The sequence below is a fragment of the Lycorma delicatula genome, chromosome 8 (genome assembly GCF_047948215.1).
Source record: "Lycorma delicatula isolate Av1 chromosome 8, ASM4794821v1, whole genome shotgun sequence".
NCBI classification, from domain to species: Eukaryota; Metazoa; Arthropoda; class Insecta; order Hemiptera; family Fulgoridae; genus Lycorma; species Lycorma delicatula.
Window position 1 is genome coordinate 62,431,233 of NC_134462.1, and position 22,533 is coordinate 62,453,765.

General features: G+C 29.2%; 1 protein-coding gene across 4 annotated transcripts in view; it reads right to left on the minus strand.

The window, feature by feature from the left end:
• Pkn (serine/threonine-protein kinase N) overlaps positions 1-22,323 on the minus strand; it is a 299,488-nt gene extending 277,165 nt beyond the window's left edge. For 3 of the 4 annotated variants that reach the window (XM_075372566.1, XM_075372568.1, XM_075372565.1), the window contains exon 1: positions 10,261-10,407. In XM_075372566.1, the coding sequence (XP_075228681.1) occupies positions 10,261-10,311 (51 nt within the window). In that variant the 5' untranslated portion in view covers positions 10,312-10,407. Of the gene's footprint in view, positions 1-10,260; positions 10,408-22,086 lie in introns of those variants that run through there. The other variant, XM_075372567.1, reaches the window with a different exon arrangement.
• Positions 22,324-22,533: the final 210 nt, after the last annotated feature.

The following is a 22,533-nucleotide window of genomic DNA, read 5'->3' on the forward strand; positions in this document are numbered from 1 at the left end:
TATATACATAATTATAGTCACAATGAATATTATGAAAAAAATAAAAACTACTGAAAATAATAAATGTAATATTTAAAATGAACAAAAAAAGAAGATGAATTCAAAAGTAAAAATATGTGAAATTTTTATATCTGAATAATTACAAAAGTAAATAAAATTACAATCGACATCAATTATTTCAAAATATCTATCAATATAAGGATAGTAAACATAATATATATGATCGTAAAATAATCTACAAAAAAAAACCAGCATTACTCCTTACGGTGTGGTTTTTTAATAATGATTGCTAGAGTAGGTTCAACTTCCTAGAAAGGCAGTTATACTTTTATATGGATTTGAATACTAGATCGCGGGTACCGGAGTTCTTTGATGGTTGGGTTTCAATTAACCACACATCTCCGGAGTGGTCGACCTGAAACTGCACATGACTACACTTCACACATATAATCCTCGTTCATCCTTTCAAGTAATACCTTACGGTGGTTCCGAAGGCTAAACAAAAAAAGGAGAGAAAATAGGTTCAAGAATAATAAATAAAATTTAATTTTATCAAATCGGGAGATATAATTATGATTTACAAGACCGAGGTTTGAACTACCACCGTATTTTCCTTCTTAGGAAGCAAAATACGGACTCTGAGTACAGCAGGGGCAGAGTATATTCTTTTCGCAGATGAAGAAGTTTTAGTACTCGACTCTAGACAAAAAATAAACTGGAAACGTACATATTACGTGTTAGCAATAATTCTGGAAAAATTATTTCTCTGTAGAAAACATTCTGAACCGAACGTTAAATTTAAATATCTTAGCTCTAAATTATCTTTTGATTGTTAACAATAAAACACCAAAATCGGAGCAACCTTTGCCACAATCAATCGATATTGAAAACGACGACCGACTGAAATTCTATCATCAGACGATGACCGTATCGCTTTAATTTACCTACGTTAAATTTGAGCATCGGATAAATTGTAAGGCGCCAGAATATAATCAGCTAAGATGAGGATTATTCTGTCAATAAGAGAAATAGACTAAAATGGATACGACTGATAATGGGACGAACGCTATGGAAGACCGGTCAAAATATTTCAGAGACATCCTGACCCCATAGGAGAAGACACCCTCTATGTGACGGTTTCGGTCGCCATGCCACTCCCTTTGTACCTAGCCCTGATGAGCTTTAACGGAAGTCATCTTCAAAACCTCGGCAAAAGGCATCTCTCAGCCTTGTTCTTGCCTCAGTCAGGATGCCATCGACACGAATTCCACATCTGACATTCCCATCGGTGTACCAACAACTGCCTTTATTACGATTTGAACCTTGGAACTCTCGACTTCGAAATCAGCTGATTTGCGATGTTGAGTTCACACTAGACTAACCCGGTGGCTCTGGCATCAAACGTCTGCTTCAATACAAGTGATATTCACTCCTACAACTTAAATTTTCACTCTAGTTGTGACACGAAATAGCAGCACAGTGAATATTACCAATTTCAGAGAAACCAGTTCTGGCGCTTTTTGGAAAGAAAACTAGTTTCACTTGTATCTCGCATTCTTTAGATGCCGTAAACCAAATAAAATAGGACAGTTAATGTAAAGCAACAAATATATCCCTTCCTGTGGGATATCATTTAGAAATTAATATAAAGGTTTTCTGAAATTTCTATTACTGATCTCTAAATTATCCCACAGGAATTCTATTATTTCTAAAAAAAAAAAAGAACTGGAAAAGAAAAATTGCAGGTCTTGTTGATTTTTTTAACTGGCGTAACTACATCTGTAACAGACTAAAGAATATTGCATATTTCAATGCAGTCAAATCAGAGACCGTCTGAATTTAGAACCAGCAGCTACCACGAAACTAGCCGGCCCAGTCGGTGTCTTTAAAAAATAATTTAAATTCTTTACAGACGAATATATATAAGAACGATACACTTAAACTCACCTCCCGATTTATGTCGGGAAATATTGAGAAGGAAAAGTAATGGCAATAGTAGTCAAAGCATTTTTTTGGGTGGGAGTGCGATTATGCAAATCTTTTTGCAAAAATTGTTATTTTTTAATCGTTAACAATTGTGCCTAAGAAAAATATGACGTTAATTAGAAGAAATCTCGAGATACTGAATGAAGGTGAATTTGCTCTACAGCCGCATTCCCTTGACTCTTTTAAGTTGAAAATTTAACGGCATCAGTGCCCCATACATAGATGTAATCTGACCAAGTTTGATCAAAATTGGTCCAATAGTTCTGGAGATATAAGGTGATTTAAAGGCCAACATCGAACACACACACATACATAACATTAACATCCAGAAAATTTCGATCCGGTTTTTGGATTCCTTAGATGTCAAAAACGTCAAGATCTGGTGAAAACCGCATATGCCCAAATTGGACCATTACAATAACTTCCATTCTAGAGCTACTGCTACAGCGCTACCTAGACGGGAAAGTTAAACCGATATCGATAACCACACTAATACAATAGTAAACTACAATTTATGAAGCGATTAATACTTGGATAACCAAGTAACTACAAGTTGATGCCTAATTACACACACTACCTTGAGAAAGAAAATTTTGTAACATGTAAAAAATGGTAATTCTTGACCAGAATTCTAACACAGAATCTTGTAGATTAAAATCAAAAACGTCATTAATTGTACATCCATATATAAAATTAATTTTAAGGGAAGTAGCTTTAATTTATATTTTTGAATTATTTAACTTTTAAAATTAAATTAAAATTCTATTTAAAACTATTAACCCTATTTAAGAAAATTTGAATTTTCTTTAATACCTTATGAACCAATACACTCAACAGATATGGATACGTACTCCCAGTTATATTTACTTCTTTTTAAAGAAACGGGGATGAACTTAGGAAAAAAGGTTTAACCCCAATTGTTTACTGAATCCTGGACCGGTCCGATGAAAAACCAGAACTCCGATCCTTAACAAACTAGTCGATAATAGATCGCATTTAATCGTATTTAAATATTACTTAACAGTACGTAGGTGTGCAAAAATTAAATATTTTTAAATAAATATCGAAACGTTGTAACTATAAACGCAATTTTCACGAACTAGAAGTATATTAGAAAATAAGATTCTGATAGAGCTACAAAATTAAAACAACTGCCAGCATAAATAAGAACAAAATTCAAACCTGGTACTAAATAAAACTGTTTAGCCATATTCTAGATTTAATTCGATTACTCTGTTTATTTATACAAAATAAATTATAAAAGAATACTATTTATGAAAAACATTTTTAACAATCTTAATATTTATTTTTCTTTCTTCTTACAAATTAATTCAAGTCTTTAAATTAATAATGTAGAAGAATTAAAATTAAAGGTGTTTTTCAAAAACATATTTTAATTTTAAATTTTAAACTTAAGCTCATTTTGTTATAATACCAAAAAACGTCGAGTTATATTACTAATCAATCCAAAAAATAAATGTAGTAGAATCCATACCAAAAGTTATTCGGTAGTATTGAAGGCATACAAAAAAAAACCTTTTGTTTTTATGAAATCTGGTTTATTAACTTATGTAACCTGTTTAGAGTTCATTAGTTTGCAAAGTGGGTAAGTGTCATGGATACACTGAATATGTAATGTTTCATTTATATATATATATATATATATATATATATATATAAGTGTAAACGCGCGCTCGCTCTTGCGACAGGCCAAGATAGATCAGTTGTTCCCAATTCCTTACATTAGAACTACTCACCATGTCAATTCCTATAACGAGAACCATATCAGTATCAACTGAGTACACAATTGAAACTGTCCCCCATTGGCTAGAACTGAAGCTATCAATTCAATACCATCATAGTTCAATCCATTCAAACAGACTTTCCTCTACTCATTAAAAAAAATAAAAAAATATATATAATTATTTTAAAGAGGATTATTTTTCTTAAATTCTTTTAATTTTTACTTCTTTGTAAGAAATAAAAGTATTATGATCGCGAAAAATTTCGGTTTACAGAAATTTACTTTCGACAGAAATACCCATTCTGACCATCTCTGAATCTATTTTCATTAGTTTTAGCGTGACGTCTGTACGCACGTACGTGCGTATGCATTTTGCATAACTCAAAACTATTAACCGTAGGAAATTTTGGATTTAGGAATGTTTAACAACCAGTTGTGCACCTCCCCTTTTGATTGCAATCGGCTGGAACAAGTGTCCAAAAAAACCCAAAATCCAAAATATTTGGATTCTGGACTTTTTTTTAACTGCAGTAACAAGCCCTCATTGAGAACTTTTCAACGATATATAAGTGGTACTTATTTACATTGGTTCCAGAGTTATAACCAAATAAAATTTTAATCAATGAAATATTTGGATTTTACACGGGGAAGGCACATCGATTCAAATTCATGTCTTCATCTCCTTTTTTTAATTTAAATATACTGATTTATTAATAATTATTAGCCTGTGATTGTAAAAAATTTTACAAAAAAATAATAAAAAAATATCAGAAGTTATAAATGAAATAAAATTTTATGTACTTTTCATTTTTTTAAATGTGTATATGTAATTTAATAGGCATACAAGGAAGTCATGTGGTGTCAACATCAGATGTTTAAAATTAAACTTACTTACATATTTTTCATCAGCATTATTTTTCAATTTATCCATTTGTTAAAACTTATATAATGAGTGACACAAAGGTAATATTAAATAGGAAAACAAGAAAATGCTCAAAATGACCGTTTCGACTAGTAAACAATCATCATCAGTAAACACTGAGAAATATATAAAAGTAAATAAACAAATAAAAGAATTAATAATATCAAATAAATGAACAGTACTTATAAAACACTATAAGATGAATATCTTTAATATTTATAGAATATAAGTTTTCTTGCTTTATTTAATATTTTATAAACACGTTATAGAAATACTTATTTTTAGCGTTTTGTAGGTACTGTTAATTAATATTTATTATTAGTCTTTTAAAAATTTTTTATTTCTTTTATATACAGTGTCATTCACGGGAACCGGATGTTTTTAAAATAATCATAAAAAATTAAATATTTACTTTAAAAAAATTTTATTGGTACTGAAACACTTGTTAAATCAAAGCATTTGTTACTTACTCATGAACGAAAAATTATGTCCGGCAAGTGATGTCCATTTTGGGCAATACATTGTTGTAGCCTTTCACGGTAACTGGCATTAATTCTTTGCAGCATGTCTACATTAATCTGTGTGACATGATAACGAATTGCGATCTTTAGGTCCTCCAATGTACGCGGTTTATTGCCGTACACACGCGATTTCAGAAACCCCCACAGAAAAAAATCACAACTACTCAAGTCGGGGGACCGAGGGGGCCAAGGAATGTCGCCGAATCTGGAAACAATCCGTCCCGGAAACAAGTTACGGAGAACAGCCATCGTTGCCCTCGCTGTGTGCGCTGTAGCTCCCATCCTGCTGGAATAACACATTTTGAAAATAGATTCCCCGGTTTCGTAACTCAGGGATGAAAAACGTATTCAACATCGCAATGTAACGATCAGCTGTTACAGTTACGGCAGCGTCATTTTCTTCAAAAAAAAATATGGTCCTATAACACCGATCTTTCCTATTGCATACCAGACAGTCACCTTGGGGCTATGAAGTGGTCTCTCGTGAAGCTGATGTGGGTTTCTTTCTGCCCAATACCGGCAATTCTGTTTGTTGACGAAGCCATTCAGATGAAAATGGGCTTCGACACTCATTAACAATAACAAATTTTCATTTTCTTCAAAAACGGTAAGCATTTGTCGACAAAATTGTAATCGCAGCGTGAAATCTAGCTTGTTTAACTGCTGCACGACGGCTATCTTGTAAAGATGGAAATGCAGGTCTGTATGCAGAATTCGTCTTACCGTACTTGTGCTCATTTGAAGCGCTGCTGAATGCCTCTCCGGAGTGCTAGCAGTTCGTCGGGGACCCGGTGGTTTTTTCTTCAATATTGAACCACTTGTTCGAAGGTTGTTTACCCATTGCAATATTGTGTTACGAGAAGGGACACTTGCATTACGATGGATATTAAACTGACGGGGGAAATCTCGCTGAACAGCAGTTACGGATTCGTCATTTCGCACAAAACTGTCATACGCGTACAGGCGTGGTCTAGCGCCCACGGCTCCATCTCAACGACTAAAATGTAAATGCTATGAACAAAGGAAACGTCAGACACCAGCCACGTGCCCCTCCACCACGAACGCCCGAGTACAACCCACTTCAAAAACATCCGGTTCCCGTGAATGACCCTGTATATATATATATATATATATATGTATAATTATTAATAGTTTACTCAAAATATATAAATATGCAAATAAAGCTCTGTACCAGTCATTAATACAAATTTGAGCGCAAGCAAAAGATTTAAAAACTGTTTCCAATCTTTTCTTTTTTTAACTTATAATAATCTAGCAGTATTAATACAATAATATTATTGTATAAATACAATTATTTGTATTAATACAATAATATGTATTCATTTTACCACAACCTCAAATTTGTATTAATGATCGGTACAGATCTTTCTTTGCATATTTATACATTTTAAGTAAATTATTAATAATTACACCTTTTTTGAAATTCAATTCAAAACAAATTTGACAAAAATTTAAAAAAAATGATTATCATTATCTATAGCTTTTTACAATTAATATTTTTTCTCCCTCTTGATGTTCACGAATTATAAGACGAACCCTTGTTTACACGTGATTCTTACAATCTATGTTAACTAACAGTATATCACCGATTGTTGTATATAGTTTTAAATATAGACAGTTAATATTTCTTATATTTTTTTAAAGCTTTCCTTTTTATGAATAAAAGTATATGAACTGCAAAAAAAAGTATTTACTCTGAAAAGATAATACTAAAAAAAAAATAATATACAAAAATTTTTAAATTAGAAAAAAATTCCATGAATTAGATCGATATCAATCTCAAATAATTGAGTTAAATTAAAGTTTATTTAATTTTTTATTATAAAATCATATTTTCGTATTTTTTGTTCTGTGGATCTTGAATGATAATAATGGACATAACTCAACAAAAAGCAACCAAAAATTGTCTCTCTTTCTGAGCATACCAGTATGACACAACGAAAAGTATATTTTGAGTGTGGTGTTGGACTAGGGACAGTGAAAGCTATTTTAAAACAATTTAAAGAAACCAGTTCCTTTCCCGCTCAAAGGAAAGGCAAATGCGACCGTAAAAGAAAAATCTTTTCGCCACGCTGAAAGGCGGAGGTAGATTTCATCGGTGCTAAGTAGAGGATATAAAAACGATGTCCACCTTAAAGTTAAGAAAAACTTCAAATTGACTAAATACGACAATGGTTGCATGCGAAAAACAAGTTACATGTTTAGCATATGACAAGCCCCATCTTCTTACAATTTCAGCAACATTTTGGTCATCTCTTGCCGTAAGGGTTGGTCATATCAAAAATTGTTTCAGACAAAAGTTTTAGGTAATGTTTGGAGAACTAACGACCACTTTAAACCGATTCAATACTGTGCCTATTAAGGGAAGTATGATTTCTTTTTTGTCTTCGAAACCCCATTTTTCCACCTCCTGGGCCAATGGTTGGTGATATCAAAAGACTTTACTTAGATACTTTTTAGGCCCTTATTCAAAGAATAGCACGAACTTTAGACGAGTTCGATATTTTACTTAATAAGAAAGTTATAGCGATATTTTGTTTTTTTCGAAAAATCCAACCACATGGTCCGATTTTGCCCATTAATGAACTCGATCGAGATTTTGGGTCTATATATTTTATTTATCAATTTAAAAGTGATTGACGCAAAATTACGGCAGTTTTTCGTGCCCACAAGAAAGAGAATATACGTATATATTTCTATATTGTAGATATATTTAAATATATAAATGTAAATATAAACTTTTGAACTGACGGTGATTTTGGGAGTCTGGGGCATGTGAAACGCGAAGATATGTCGAAATTTTCCAGAAGTAGAATCAAGGTACCCAATAGGTAGCTTTGTTATGAAATCTACCTAAAACTACTCCGACACAGGATCGGTTATTAGTGAGAAAAAGTAAAATTCATTTAAAATTATCTGCTGCGTACTTAAATTGAAAATTAGCAGTCAGTGGAACAGATTTACACGTGACAACTGTTGGACACAGACTTCTTGCAGCCGGACAGAAAGCTCGTCGGCCGGCTAGCTAAAAAGTAGTTTTCAACACCAGCCATGTGCAAAAAAAAAACGTTCTGGGACCAAACCATTTTCTAACTGAACCAAAGATGACTGGAGAAATATTATATTTTCCAACGATTCACATTTTTATGTTCAGGGGAAAAAGATCAATATATTGGAAAAGTATCAGATGAAAATACATCACCAGCTCATATTCAACAATCAGTTAAACATTCCCAAAAAACGTTTTGGGTTTGTTTCGTATTTGAAGGCCCTTTTTCATTACTTCCAGTAGATGGTATGTTGAAAAGTGATGGAAATTTAAAAATTTTGAAGAAAAGGGTTGTAACACAACTTTAAAATAAATTTCCATAAAGCAGTGGAGTGTTTCAACAAGATTTGGCACCATGCTATACTGTCCAAAAAGGTATTGGAAAATTTTTCAAAGAACAAAACATTAAAGTACTTCTGTGGCCAGATAACTTCCCAGACTTAAACCCGATTGAAAATCTTTTTGGGCAGAAGTCAAAAAACTACTCTCAAAAATGAATTGTATCACAAAAATTAACTTCATTACAGCAATAATATTGGTAGGGTTTCATGACGAAGAAATCAAAAAAAATAAAGTGTAGTGTACACTTGTTGAAGCGATGCCAAATCAGGTAAAGTGATTAAGAGAACATTAATAAATGAGAACATATTAATTACTAGATATTCACAAATCGTACAAGTATGATTTTTTACCTAAATAAGTTACTTTTTATTAAATAACATCTGTGTTCGAATTAATTTCCACACTACTCTTAAGTTGATAGTACGGATAATTTTATCCACCTAATCGCTTTTGTTAAAATATGTTTTTAGCAAAACCACAGCTGTAATAACAGAAAAATATTAATTAAATTTGAGTTCTTCACATTATCATGACCATGTAAATTACATTTTCTTTCCTTTCTGTTTTCTATTTTCAACATTTTTTTTGTTATTTAAGAATATTTACATTATAAAATGTATTCTTTTCTTGATCGGATAGTGTATGTTCTTCCCAATGAGTATTGACCTTGAGCAAGAGCTCTGTTGGGGTTGTCCTATCCTCACCTCACCTCCCAACCTTTTCCTTATCTTTACTACTTTTTTCTTTCATTATATATCTGAGAAATTACATCAGAGGCAACCTCTACTTAACTGTCCGAGGGTTCTTATCTTGTTTCCCATCGTGGGAGGTGCACAAAATTCCCAAAATAATGACCAAGATTTGTATCATAGATAAAGCCAGTTACTTCCTATTTCTAAAAACGTAACAAGAGATGTTTTCCTTGGTTAGATAGAAACAAGGTATACAAACTGGAATGAAAAATAGCACTTTAAACAAGTAATTTTTGCCTGTAATAGTAATTATATATATATATATAAATCTGGGAAAAAAATTTTTCAACCTGGAATCACTTATCAAAATGCAAAAACAGCACTTATTCAAAATAAAAAGAAATTCAAGAACTTTGATATCAAAGTTGATATACATTTCATTTTGTAGACAAAAATACTGTAGATAAAAACTGCATGAGTATGACAAATTTAAAATAATAAAAACTGGATGAAATAACTAATTAATCTTATGAACCAATGAACAAAAAAAATTTCTCAAGTCTTCTAATATACAGCAGTCAGAGCGGTTTATACAATGTTTAACTGGTCGTGAGTTAAATTTGCTATTTTCATTCTTTCTTACCCTCTCACTATCAAAGTTAAAAAACCCTTTAAAAAATCGTATGATTATCTTAATGATTAAAATCACTAGTAACAAATATACATGAACCTTCCTGGAAACTGAACTCAGCAACAGTTGAAATATGAAGCTACAATTATTTTTAAGTTTTTTTTTAAATGTACTGGATTATATATAAATATATATAAAATTTACAACTGTTTAAATGGCTAAAAAAGAAACTCTTTAATTACATACAATCAATTCAATATATTTTTTTATCTATTAATAAAAATAAAATTATCATAAAATTAATAATAAATAAATAAATAAATAAAAAGTAAGGATATTACATTAAAATTACCTTGTATATAAGTGATTTTAATTTAAGCTGTTTATCCTTATAAAAAACCATAGTCAATGGGCTATTTACCAATCTGATCACAGTAAAAAATTTTTATGATAAAAACAAAACCACAACATAATTGTAATAAGTAATAATTTTAAAAATAAAAATACAAATAACTGAAGTAAATTAATGTAACCGAACAGCAGTAATAAGTGACACTACTTAAATAACAAACACCAAGAGAATAAAGTATACAGAACATAGACAGATGACTTCCTCTCTTCCTTCCAGTCCCCACCATACAATCTTTCTTAAGAGAAATTCTCCCCTCTCTAACAAAATGAATTAACATTACATTATCCCACCAATATCAATGATAACTTTTAAAACTTACTTACTCTCTCTTTAAAACTGACCACGTACAACATTTGAATGTCATTAACAAAAGTTAATAAATGCATTTAAAAAAAAAAACTTGATGCTAAAAGTCACAACCAAAATAAATGTTGATATACAAAACTGGAAATTGCTTTCAAACAAATTTTATTATTAAAAGTACACATTTACATTTATAAAAAAAATATATATATATACTTTCTAATATATTATTCTGTCAGATTTATAATCTCAAAAATTATTTATAATAGGATGTACAAGTAAAAATAATACCAACTCACTTTCTACCAGACTGACACGCGTATCTTTGTTTAAAATTATTCATAACTTATATCAAATCTTTAGATGGCTCTTTAACTTTGAAAACATTATCCTTTAGAATAAAGAAATTGTTTAACTTATGGAAAAAGTGTTCAAAGTGTATAGAAGCTCAACTAAGGGGAAGTGCAGTACAGCCTTCCCATATAACTTGGAACCACATTGTTTCACTTTTATTTCTTTTATTTGTGATCTTGAGCATTTCTATAGAGACCTTTGCTTCTCCAGAAAATTTTTATTATCTTTTTTAATAATATATTAATTAAAAACTAAGTTAAATGTTTTAATTGTAAGATAGTTAAAAAAGGAAAAGCAGCGAGTGGAATAGTTTTTTAAATAATTTTAATAAATTACTGTGTATATATTCCCCCATTATAATACGATAAATCTCTACAGATTCCAACCATACAATTTCATAATCAAAGATCAATTCCAGTCATCTAAATTTAATAATACTCTCAAATCAGCTACGAAGATAAATAATTTTGCTTAAAGTATCTTCCACTTAAGTCATTGGGAAAAAATGTACAATGGTACCACCATAACTACTTTCTTTTATTTAATCTTGCTAAAAATAATTATTGCAAAATAGCTGGATAATTCGAGGGATGAATCTTCTGCAATCGCATGATTGTTCAACATCGAGTCAGGTTTTTGCATTTCACTAAGTCATCAAAGGCAGAGCGATATCAATTTATCTCTTAAATCCAAATTTTTGAAGATGTGTATGTGATATTTAGTTAGTCACAGATATTGATTCTTCAGAAGAAAAACACCTGGCTTTGTGAAAGGTGATAAACACTGGTTCTAATTCCTTATACAATGGGTGAATCACAACTAGGTGAAAAGACCAAAAGACTAGAATTTTCAATTATTTACAATTAAATAAATATAATCTCAATTCCAGATTAATTTATTTAAAATTCAGATGATTTTACAATTTTTTCATTGTTTTAATTTCATTTTTCCTGATACTTGTACAATATTGTTTGTTACCCCCTTTCTCCTACCCTCATATCATTACATTCAGGATTATTAGAAAAAAATACAACAATAAAAATACATTCTATACTTATTAAAACTGTGTAATTAATGTAAGGTTGGATACATCATTTAAAACAATAATTAGTAAATTCTATTTTTAAAATATTTAGTGTAGCAAAACCTTCCAAATTTCTCAAAATTAAAAAAAGCAAAAGTAGGTTACAAAATTTAAAAAAAATATAATTCTTATATCTTAATTTCCTTGTGTTCTAATAAAAATAAAACACTTGTATAACGAAACACTTTGTTGTTTATGTATATGCTTAATTTAGAAGGTCTACTGTGCTTTCCTCTTTTGATAATATTACAACTAATATAAATCTCATCAATACGATCAGTTTTTTATGCTATTGCACTGTTACATTATTTACAATAAAGTGTAACACATTTATGAAGGTTTGTTTAGTTTAAACTGTTGTGATTCTTAATTGTTTAAGTTTTATGTATTATTGTTTTCACTTAATTTGTATTGTGTTCATATGTTAAATCAGTTGTGATATAAACAAAAAGGAAAAGGTGTGATAAGAAGAGAAATCAGGTGACATGTTGAAAAAGATGTATTATTATTATATATACTGTTGCAATCTATTTAAATATTAGTGACTGGATAAAAGAAATGTTACAATCATCTTCCAAACCAGTATATTGTGGTTTTACAACCACACTGGAAAATAATGAAGTGGCAACTGCAAAATATCAGATGAAGCCATGCATATCTGTTCTATTTTTTTTTTTTAATTGAAAAAATCAAATAATCTATGTTATAATTATAGAGTTCAGTGATGCTAGTTCTGGATAGTTGGAAATCTTGTTACAATATCAAAGAGTTAGTTTCAATTAGGAGGTCAGTATCTAATGATGCAAGTGGTGCAGTTGAATTAAAGACCAATTTTTTTTTTAATTATGGGAGGATCAAAAATATACTGCAAAAAAGATAGGTCTTAATTTCATGATGGTATCTGTAAAATCTTTCCTAACCACATAGATACAAAATGAGTAAAGAAACCACAACCTTCCTTTACATACAAATGGATCCATCTTCCGCTTACATTTATAATGAAATAAAAGAACAAAAAAACCACAAGGACCAAAAACATTAATCTGCTACCAATAAGTTATAAAAATTGTGCGTCATCTTATTTATTTAAAGAATGGTTTCATAAAAAATTTGTTCTGAACAATACAACTTTACAGAATAAAAAAATTTTTTTTTTCTCTCATATCTAAAATGTGGCCTGCTCATATTTTTCCAATTATAAGAAATTGTATCAGATACTGTAATGTACTATTTATTTATCTATTATTATAATGATTAATATTTACAAATGAGCTAATGTTCTGTATTTGGTTTATGGGAATAAATTTTGCGATTCAATTTAACCAGACCAACTTAATTTTTTTGGTAAACACATAGTGTTTATCAAATTACATACTTCAACTCAATTAAAAATATTACAAAAATCAATCAATGCCTTCAAAACACATTGAAATGTAATTAAGCATTACAAACTGCTTAATAACAGAAAGAAAGAAAGAAAAAGTCCTACATTTTTGGTAACCACTAAAATCTTTATCGATAATGAAAATCACAATAGAAAGAGAAAAGAAGTTGCCATATCATTTCCAAACAATCTGTTTAAGAATAATTTTTTAACTTAAAGGATGTACAAGTTTTAAGAGTACCATCTAATTATCTTTGGGCATTAGTAATGTTTCTGGTACAATGCAGGCAATGAATAAGAACACAATGTTGTTTTCCATAATAATTAAAGAAACATCAACATTAAGTAATGTTGCATTGTCTCATTACACTTATATTTTAATCACTGTTGCCTAATGCTCAAAATATTTTCCATTTTATGAAATATTATTTTTTACAAATAAAACATATCAACATCAGTCATGTTGTACAGGTTAGAATTGTCATTTTTCAATGGTAAAACATCACTGTTATTTCTAGGCATACAATAATAGAATTTTTTTTAAATAAATTTTCAGGGAACTACTTGCTTATCTTACAACACCTTTTCATCTGGGCAAGGATGTATTTGTGGTGACTATCCATTGCAACAAAACAGTGCCATTGTACTTAACAATACAGTAGTCAATCTGATTTATTTAAATATAATTCGGTATATATATATATATATATATATATATATATATATATATATATATATACACACCATTAAAAATACAGCTTGTGTAAAACTTACTGTTTCCTTACATATAAGAGGGCATTTAAATTATGAGATAAGATTTTAATATTGATATTTAAAGCGTGCAAAGTGGCAGTCCTGCATGCATACAAGTATCCAAATGTGTTGTCTACTTCCTGTGTCAATTTCATGATGATTGTTGCAGTCATTGAGTGCCAGTGATTGTTGGCAAAAGTGAATTGGGTAATGGCCTATCAGGGAAAAAATATTGATCAACAGTTCATGATTCAATTTTGAGTCCATTAAAAAACCAGCTTCCAAAACGTAATAAATTTGTAAAAAGCATTCAATGAAGTGTGTGTGTGTCACGTGCAACATGTTTTCAATGGTATGCTGCATTTTTGGGCACACAAAAGAGCTTGTCAAGACATGGCGACAAGTATGTCGATAGGCATGGCGAGGACAGGTCAACTGAGTACATCGATTGACATTATGGTGAATACAGTGAGCATCTACATTCGATAAGTCATATAGGAGTGCAGCAATTGGGGGAACTGCTGCACATCTCAAGAAGCAGTGCAAACAATTCTCTGAGCAAGAGTATTCATATAAAACATGGTGCATGTCGTCTGGTTCTGCGGCTAACCCCTGACCAAATGGAGTACCACATATTCGTCTGCGAAGAATTGTTGGCTCACTACAATAAGGAAAAACACACTTTTGCATAATGTGGCAACCATTGATTGACTAGTCTTGAATGTTCCACTATGACCCTGAGATGAAAGAACAAACTCCCGATAGAAGTTAACTTCTTCATTGCCTACAAAAAATGCACAAAAGCTGCCCACATTTTGGGCTACTGTTTTGAAAAGGAACATGTAAATGAAGATTCAGAATTAAGTTTCTTCCAACTACTGTTGACTTTATGGACTGCACTATTGCTTGTATCTTTCTCCCTCCCTGTGTGTGTGTCTCAGTTCTTTTTTTATTTATTAAAGTAACTAAACATTACTTTTCACCTGATAATGTAAAAATTATAACCACCATGTCATATTCTTTATAATGTTTCTGCTGATATTAATTATAGCTTATATTTTAAAACACTACTGAAGATTTATAACAATAATGTTGTTCAACAACAGCAAACTTATAACAATAAAAGCATGTTATTTAACACCACACTGCAATGTTACAACAAAAACGGCTATTCATTTCGATAAATAACTACATACATACCCTTATTTCTTGAAATATGTACAACTACAAAACATCATGAATTGATTTTACTTACTTATTATTTAACATTTACTACAATTTTCAGGAACATTATTTTAAATTCATTGCCAATAATAAATATTTAAAATAATTATAAAACATTAAAATATAATCATAAAATTATAAAGACAATGGTAATAATTTACTGTTTTTTTTTTTTTCATTTACAACATGTAAAATTACTAGTGATAAATGGAATTTACAACATTTATAAAGGTATATATTACTTTTGTGGGTCTCCTTACACATGCACAGGATTTCTTCCTCAGAAAATAACGATATTGTTTTTTGTTTTATAACATTTTTGTAAAACAGTTTCAAGTGATGTTATAAAATGCAGACAATTTTAATTTTAATTAATTCGAATTAGAGTATAATTAAACAAGATACTGGTAAAAAAAAATCAATCAAATTCAAATGTTAATTGTAAAATGGTTTGTGTTCCAAAAATAGTAACATGTCAATAAGACTATTGAAAATGCAGATATATTAATTACTAAAATTAAAAACTTTCATCTCTGTCCTTTCAAGGGTTAGAGAAAATATTAAAATTTGACATTCATTAAAAAAAAATAATGCTTAAAAATTCTGAGGCTTTTACTTTCCAATCAGAAGTAATTCAATCAAAAGTGTTAAATATTTTACTTTCTATGTTAATAGAAAAACAATTCCAAATCCCAATGATGTTTTTTTAAAATTCAAACAATCTATAGAAACACATTAAAATATGCATTATATAAACAGCTGATTCAAACATAAGTTTCTTTTACAATAGTATCTTTATGTGTTAAATATAACATTTATAAAAAAATAACATACTTAAAACATAAGCTATGAAAAAAAAGGTAAAGTATTTTTTTCTAATAGTAGAGTAAAAGAGTAAAATAAATACAGAAGTAGGCCAAATCGTTCAAATTTTAAAATGGCAAACCAGCTGAAGATAAATACGAGTAAAATGAAACAAGAAGCATGATGGGGAACTAAGACCAAACCAAGTAGGAAATGCAACAATAAGAAAAGACGTAAAATGGTGAATTTCAACAAAAAGTACATACTTTCTGGAAAAATGTTATATCATATAGTTTTGGAAATAAAGCCAGGCTTTCATATTGCATGAAAGAATTGGTAAAAAAGGGCTAAGAGCTATGAAAGTAGTTAACTGTGTGCAATATACACTTTTTTCTTTTTATTATAATTCATCTTAATCCTGAGAGAATTGTCATTTGAGTAATCAGGAGAGTTTGGAAATTCAGCGTGTGAAACTACCAGGCATGAATGAGATTTTAACCTTGAAGCCTGCTAGACATATGCCAGACATTATACTGAAAAGGGATCAAACGAATAATAAATTATTATTATATAATTTCGCAACTAGGAATATGCAGCAATTTTAACAATTAAATTACAAATATTTCATCGTAATGAGTGCTGATAAATATTTTACATTATAATCTTTCTACGCATCTTTTGGCAGCAAATAAGTGATTCAACAGATTAATTATAATTTTAAACTTAACAAAATTTTATGACCAAATTTTATAACAAAACATTTTTAAAAAACTTACTTCAAAATTTTTTAATAATGTTTGTGATCTCCTTAGTGACTATTTAGTGCTGCTGTTTTCAAATTACTATCAGCTGAATTTACTTCTATGTTATATATATATAAAGAACACAGACAAAATGTTTTTCTAATAACGTTTTATTAAAAAACTTGGTTTGATTTGTTGTTTTAATATTTAAATTTTAATTTAGCATTTAACACAGTCATCATATCCATATTATGTCTCTTGAAACTGAAAAATTCTTACGTTTACAAATTCTCAAAAATAAATTTCATCTCGCCATAAAAATCCAGATCTATATAAATTGATAACAAAACTTCTACTTAAAGCAATAAAATTATTAATAATGTACAAATAATTTCTAATTGATGCGTTCATAATTTAGGTTTTATTATTAACATTAAAATATTTTTTAAATATGGAAGAACTATTCACACTACAAATCACAGCTTCTTCAAAGCTAACAGGACTTCATGTAACTGATGGTAAAATTCAAGCCTGACTTTAAGCAAATAACTGCAGTTGAAACCCTTTTTTTTGCCTCTGGGAATCACAGTCAGGTATTACTTGAATGGGATGATATGTATGAGTGTAAGTGAAGTCTTGTACAGTCTCAGGTCAACCATTTCCGAAATGTGTGGTTAATTGAAACCCAACCACCAAAGAACACCAGTATCGACGAACTAGTATTTAAATCCTTATAAAAGTAACTGACTTTACTAGGACTTGAACATTAGAACTCTCGACTTTGAAATCAGCTGATTTGCAAAGACACATTCACCACTAGACCAACCTGGTAGGTTAGTTGAATCCCTCCTATCCAACACAATCAACACACATTTATACATCTGTTGACTTAAACAGTATCACATAACAAGGGCAGATGAATAATGGCACTACTACCACCTGTGGGCAACTGTATAAGTACAAAGTAAATTATTATTTTTTAAATGTTACACACGTTTATTAAATACAGGTGATAATTAATGAATACATACAATGCTAAATAAATACATAATAAACACTTAAAACATTACTTAATATTTTATTTAATAATTTAAAAGTCTTTCCTTAATTAAATTTTATAGAAACTCTCTTTCAACCAAATTTCAATAGTCAATATTTATACAAAAAAAATAAGAATATGCAAATGATTATTTCCTTATTGCAGTACAACAGAGAATGAAAACTTTTCTCAAGTGAAGTAAATCAGATTAAATTTTTTATTTCACGACATCATTATTGACCATGACGTTTTTTTGCACCAATTTAACATTAACCAAAAACAAAAAAAAAAATGTTACTATTAGTTCTCATGCAAAACCTACATTCTACTCTAGTTTAAAGTTGTAGTTCCAGTAAATCAGGTTTTAATAACCGTATTTGTAATTTGATATTAGGGTTCAATTTATCAATAATAAATAATATGGAAATCAGTGGACATCTTGAATAGTGTTGTTGAAGCAGGCCTTCTTTTTTGCTTGTTACATAAAAGAATAACTATTAATCAGTTCCCAACAAATAAGTAACATTGAATCAACTATAAAATCTTTAACGAACAATAGTGTTAAAATTTCAAGTACAATTGGTCAAGTAAAGTTTCACCTAAACCATCAATTATCTGCACAAGAAGCGATCATTAATCCTTTAAGTCACTCCAGTGCCATTAGAGTTAAATTAACAATGCTGATCCAGGAAACGAATGTTTAGAAACTGGATAACTACCTAAATGTAATCAAACTTATGGTCTAATGCGTTAACTTACAATCTCAAAATAAAAACTCCTTCCTTTTATAAGGAGTAGTTAATTTTACAATTAACTATTGTTAATTGTATTTAAGTATCTCATCTTAGTAATAAAACACCTTTTAAAATATGTAATAATCAGAAAATAAATGCATGGATTTAAGTTCATAACTTTCTATTTAATTCTCACAAGATTTCATACATGTCTTCTTTAATAAAACACTACTATGAACAAAAAGAAAAGTACGGTCCAAAAAATCCAGAAAAACGTTTATATACCATTCTAAAAATACTTTTTATTGTTTAAGATTAAGAGTAATACACAGATTATTTTAAGCAGAGATCTTCAAACTGTACATACAGATTGTAAAGAATGAGATATGAATGAAATTTTTTTTTTTTGGTTTTTCTGGGCGAAAAAATGTTTTTGTATAATCATCACCTGGACATGATATATTTGTTATAAGAAACAAATGTTTAAAAGTGGATAATTAAAAACTAAAAATCCAGAAACGCAAAAATACATCTTCAAAATAACAACCCAAAGTTACATTTCAAACTAAATGAAATGGAAGGAGGCTAACCCAATAATAGGAGTTAAACCTTTACTATTATCAATTAATATCTAATATAACCGACTATAAACATTAAAGTAAAACATAGCTTAATAATAACAAAACAAGATGACATGACGGAAATAAATAAGTTTCTTTCAACACTAAATGAAAATAGTATGCTCTGGAAATAAGCAAAACAGTATCATAAAACGTAAAAACATCATATCATAACATAAAAACATGTTTAAGTCCAGTAAGAGATTTTTCAGCTTTAAATACTAAAATAACACTAAAGGAAAGCAAGATTGTTGCTATTGCAATTCTCTAAACTGAATGTTAAAGTAAATCCATTTTCAGTAGTTACGTATTAACACCACCGCAGCTACAGCTTTATTTAAAAACAAAGTAGTAAATCGGATTTCGGTGAAAAATGAACAGTCTCTTCATTAATTTTAATAAATGGTTATTTATATTTATTTATTTTATAAATATAATTTACCCAAACTTAACCTACGCTCGCTAACCTTGACTAATTAACACCGTAATTTTTTGAGTATTTATTTAATAAATTCAGTAATTATTGCAATTATTTATTATTTAAATAATCAAAACACTCCGTTAATTAGTCAAGGTTAGCGAGCGAAGCAAGCATAGGTTAAGTTTGGTTACATATTTCTAAAATAATAAATAACCATTTATTAAAATTAATAAAGAGACTGTTTTGAATCTATGTTAAACTCTATCGGCCCATTTTCCACAGAAATCCGATTGATTACTTTGTTTTTAAATAAAGCTGTAGCTGCTGTGGCGTTAAAACGTAAGTACCCCATTTTCACATTTTGCATATCCAGACAGCATTAAAAATTATATTACATAGATAACATATTTTACAATCTTGATTACTACATTTACTACTCTTGATTACTAGATCTGATTACATTTTAGTATAAAATTACATTGCTTACACAAAACGGTCCATCATTCAAAATTTTCCTGCAAAACTTAAATTAATGGAAAATAATATAACGGGAATAACTTTTTAAGTTATAGAAGTATGCATCTCTTATCTGGTACCCATTTCAAAAATAAAATAATACTAGTTTTACCACAACATTCAAAGCCTATACAAAACATACTATAAAAATGGATTCCAGAAACAAATTTTCAGCTTTATTTACTGGTATAACACTCAACAGACTTTTCCTTTTTTTTTTACAATTTGTACATGTTAATAAGAAATATGGATCAATATGATGCAACTTTGAAAGAAAGAAATATACTAATTCTATCCTCCTGCTACTTAAATATGATACAAATTAAGCGTTAGTCCCTTGACATGCCACCACCAGTTTAAAATTAAAAACTAGCAAATAATGTACAAATGCTGTGATGACACGAGCAATATTTTCAATACTAATCAAACAACTAGGAACTGGTTAGTAGATTCAAACAGAAAATGAGGTTTAATTCCTGACAAAGGCTATCATTTTTTTATTATTATAAAATCAAGCACTTCATTTCTTTTATCAAAACAGATTTACAAAGGTACATGCTAGTTTGTAAAATGGACATGTGATTTCATAAATATATGGATTGCACCAAATAACTATATAACAGGAGGAAATCAGCAAGTTATTTATATCTTTTTTAAAACAAATTATAAACATTTATAATGTTTGTAATTAAACATTATATAACATTTATAATGTTTGTAATTAAACATTATAAATAGCACCCCCTCTATAAAAACAAAATTCTAGAAGTTTGATCATGTCATATAAATATTACATTTAATTAATGTGATGGCATCTAACTAATCAAACAAAATCTATCAGTTCCAAATCAGCCAAAATTACTGACTCAAAACAGTAGAATTAGTACTAATCATGCTGCTACTCAGCAAAAAAAAATGTAATTTCATTAGTCCAATTATTATAATTATATATACACTTCACTGAAGAAAAATCTAGAGTACCGTGTACATAATGAATAATTTATTGAAATTATTTAATTTTTTTTTCAATTTTTGAACTAAGTAGACCAAGAACATAATGGTATACTATTGGAAAAATTCCATGCAATAGTCTCGGGGATGAGAAAAACTTTTATTGCTGAAACAATTTCTTACAAAAAAAATGTATTACACATTCCCTCGGGCTTTCAAATAACCAATTTAATTTGTTTATTTATTTTTCTAAAACAAGAGTAGCTTTCTTCTTCTAAGAAACCCATTAACTGTCATCTAAGATTAACTTGTTAAAATGTTATCTACACTTTGCAAAATATTCACTATAACTTATAACTTATTTAGATATAATTTATTTTCAATAAATTGGTTTAATATTTTTTTCTTTACAAAGAAAAACATTGAAAAGAAAAACAGACAAATGTAGAATCTCACGATTTAAAAATTAAACGATTATCTTTCATTAAAACAAAAACGAACGTAAAAGATTGTACAAAAAATCTAACGAAACATTGGTTTAAAAAAATAACATTACTGCCACTTCAATCTTACATGTTCCCATATGATCTAACTACCCACTATACAAATAAAGTTTATAAACAAACTATAGAACCACCTTAATAAAGAAAAAAAATTCCATTACCTGTGGGAACATATTTTAATAAAATTAAAAAAGATGCAACTTAATAAAATTAATTTTTAAATTCAATTACAAAATATCATAAATATGAATATTTATGAAATAAAACAAAACGTACAGGTGTCTTTCAGAAAAACATAACACATACAAAAACACATGACAAATATTCTCTCACCTGATAGTAGGTGGAATCCGCCATCTTGTGTAAGCCTACCTTATGTCGGCCTAAGCCAATGATATAAATATATCTGAATAATAGCAGTTATTCATAACAGTACCATACCCACAGGTTAACAAATAAACAAAAATATCAGGCAGTCTATTTCAATACAAAAAATGCAGAAAAATTATAGTGAATGAAATAAAATATATAAACAATGACACATCACACAAACACCGACAAACTACACTAATTCCCTCAACGGACTGACTCTCCACCAATCACAGAGGAGCGGTATTTCAGAAAATTAAGGAAATAATGCCAAAACAGAACTGTGTGGATATTGTTTATTTTAGAGATTTAGATGTAAACGCAAAACTTTTCTTACGATTTGTTAAAAATAAAATTCACTTTTTTACTTATATAAGAAATAAATCTTTAAGATTGATCTTTTCAGCTTCC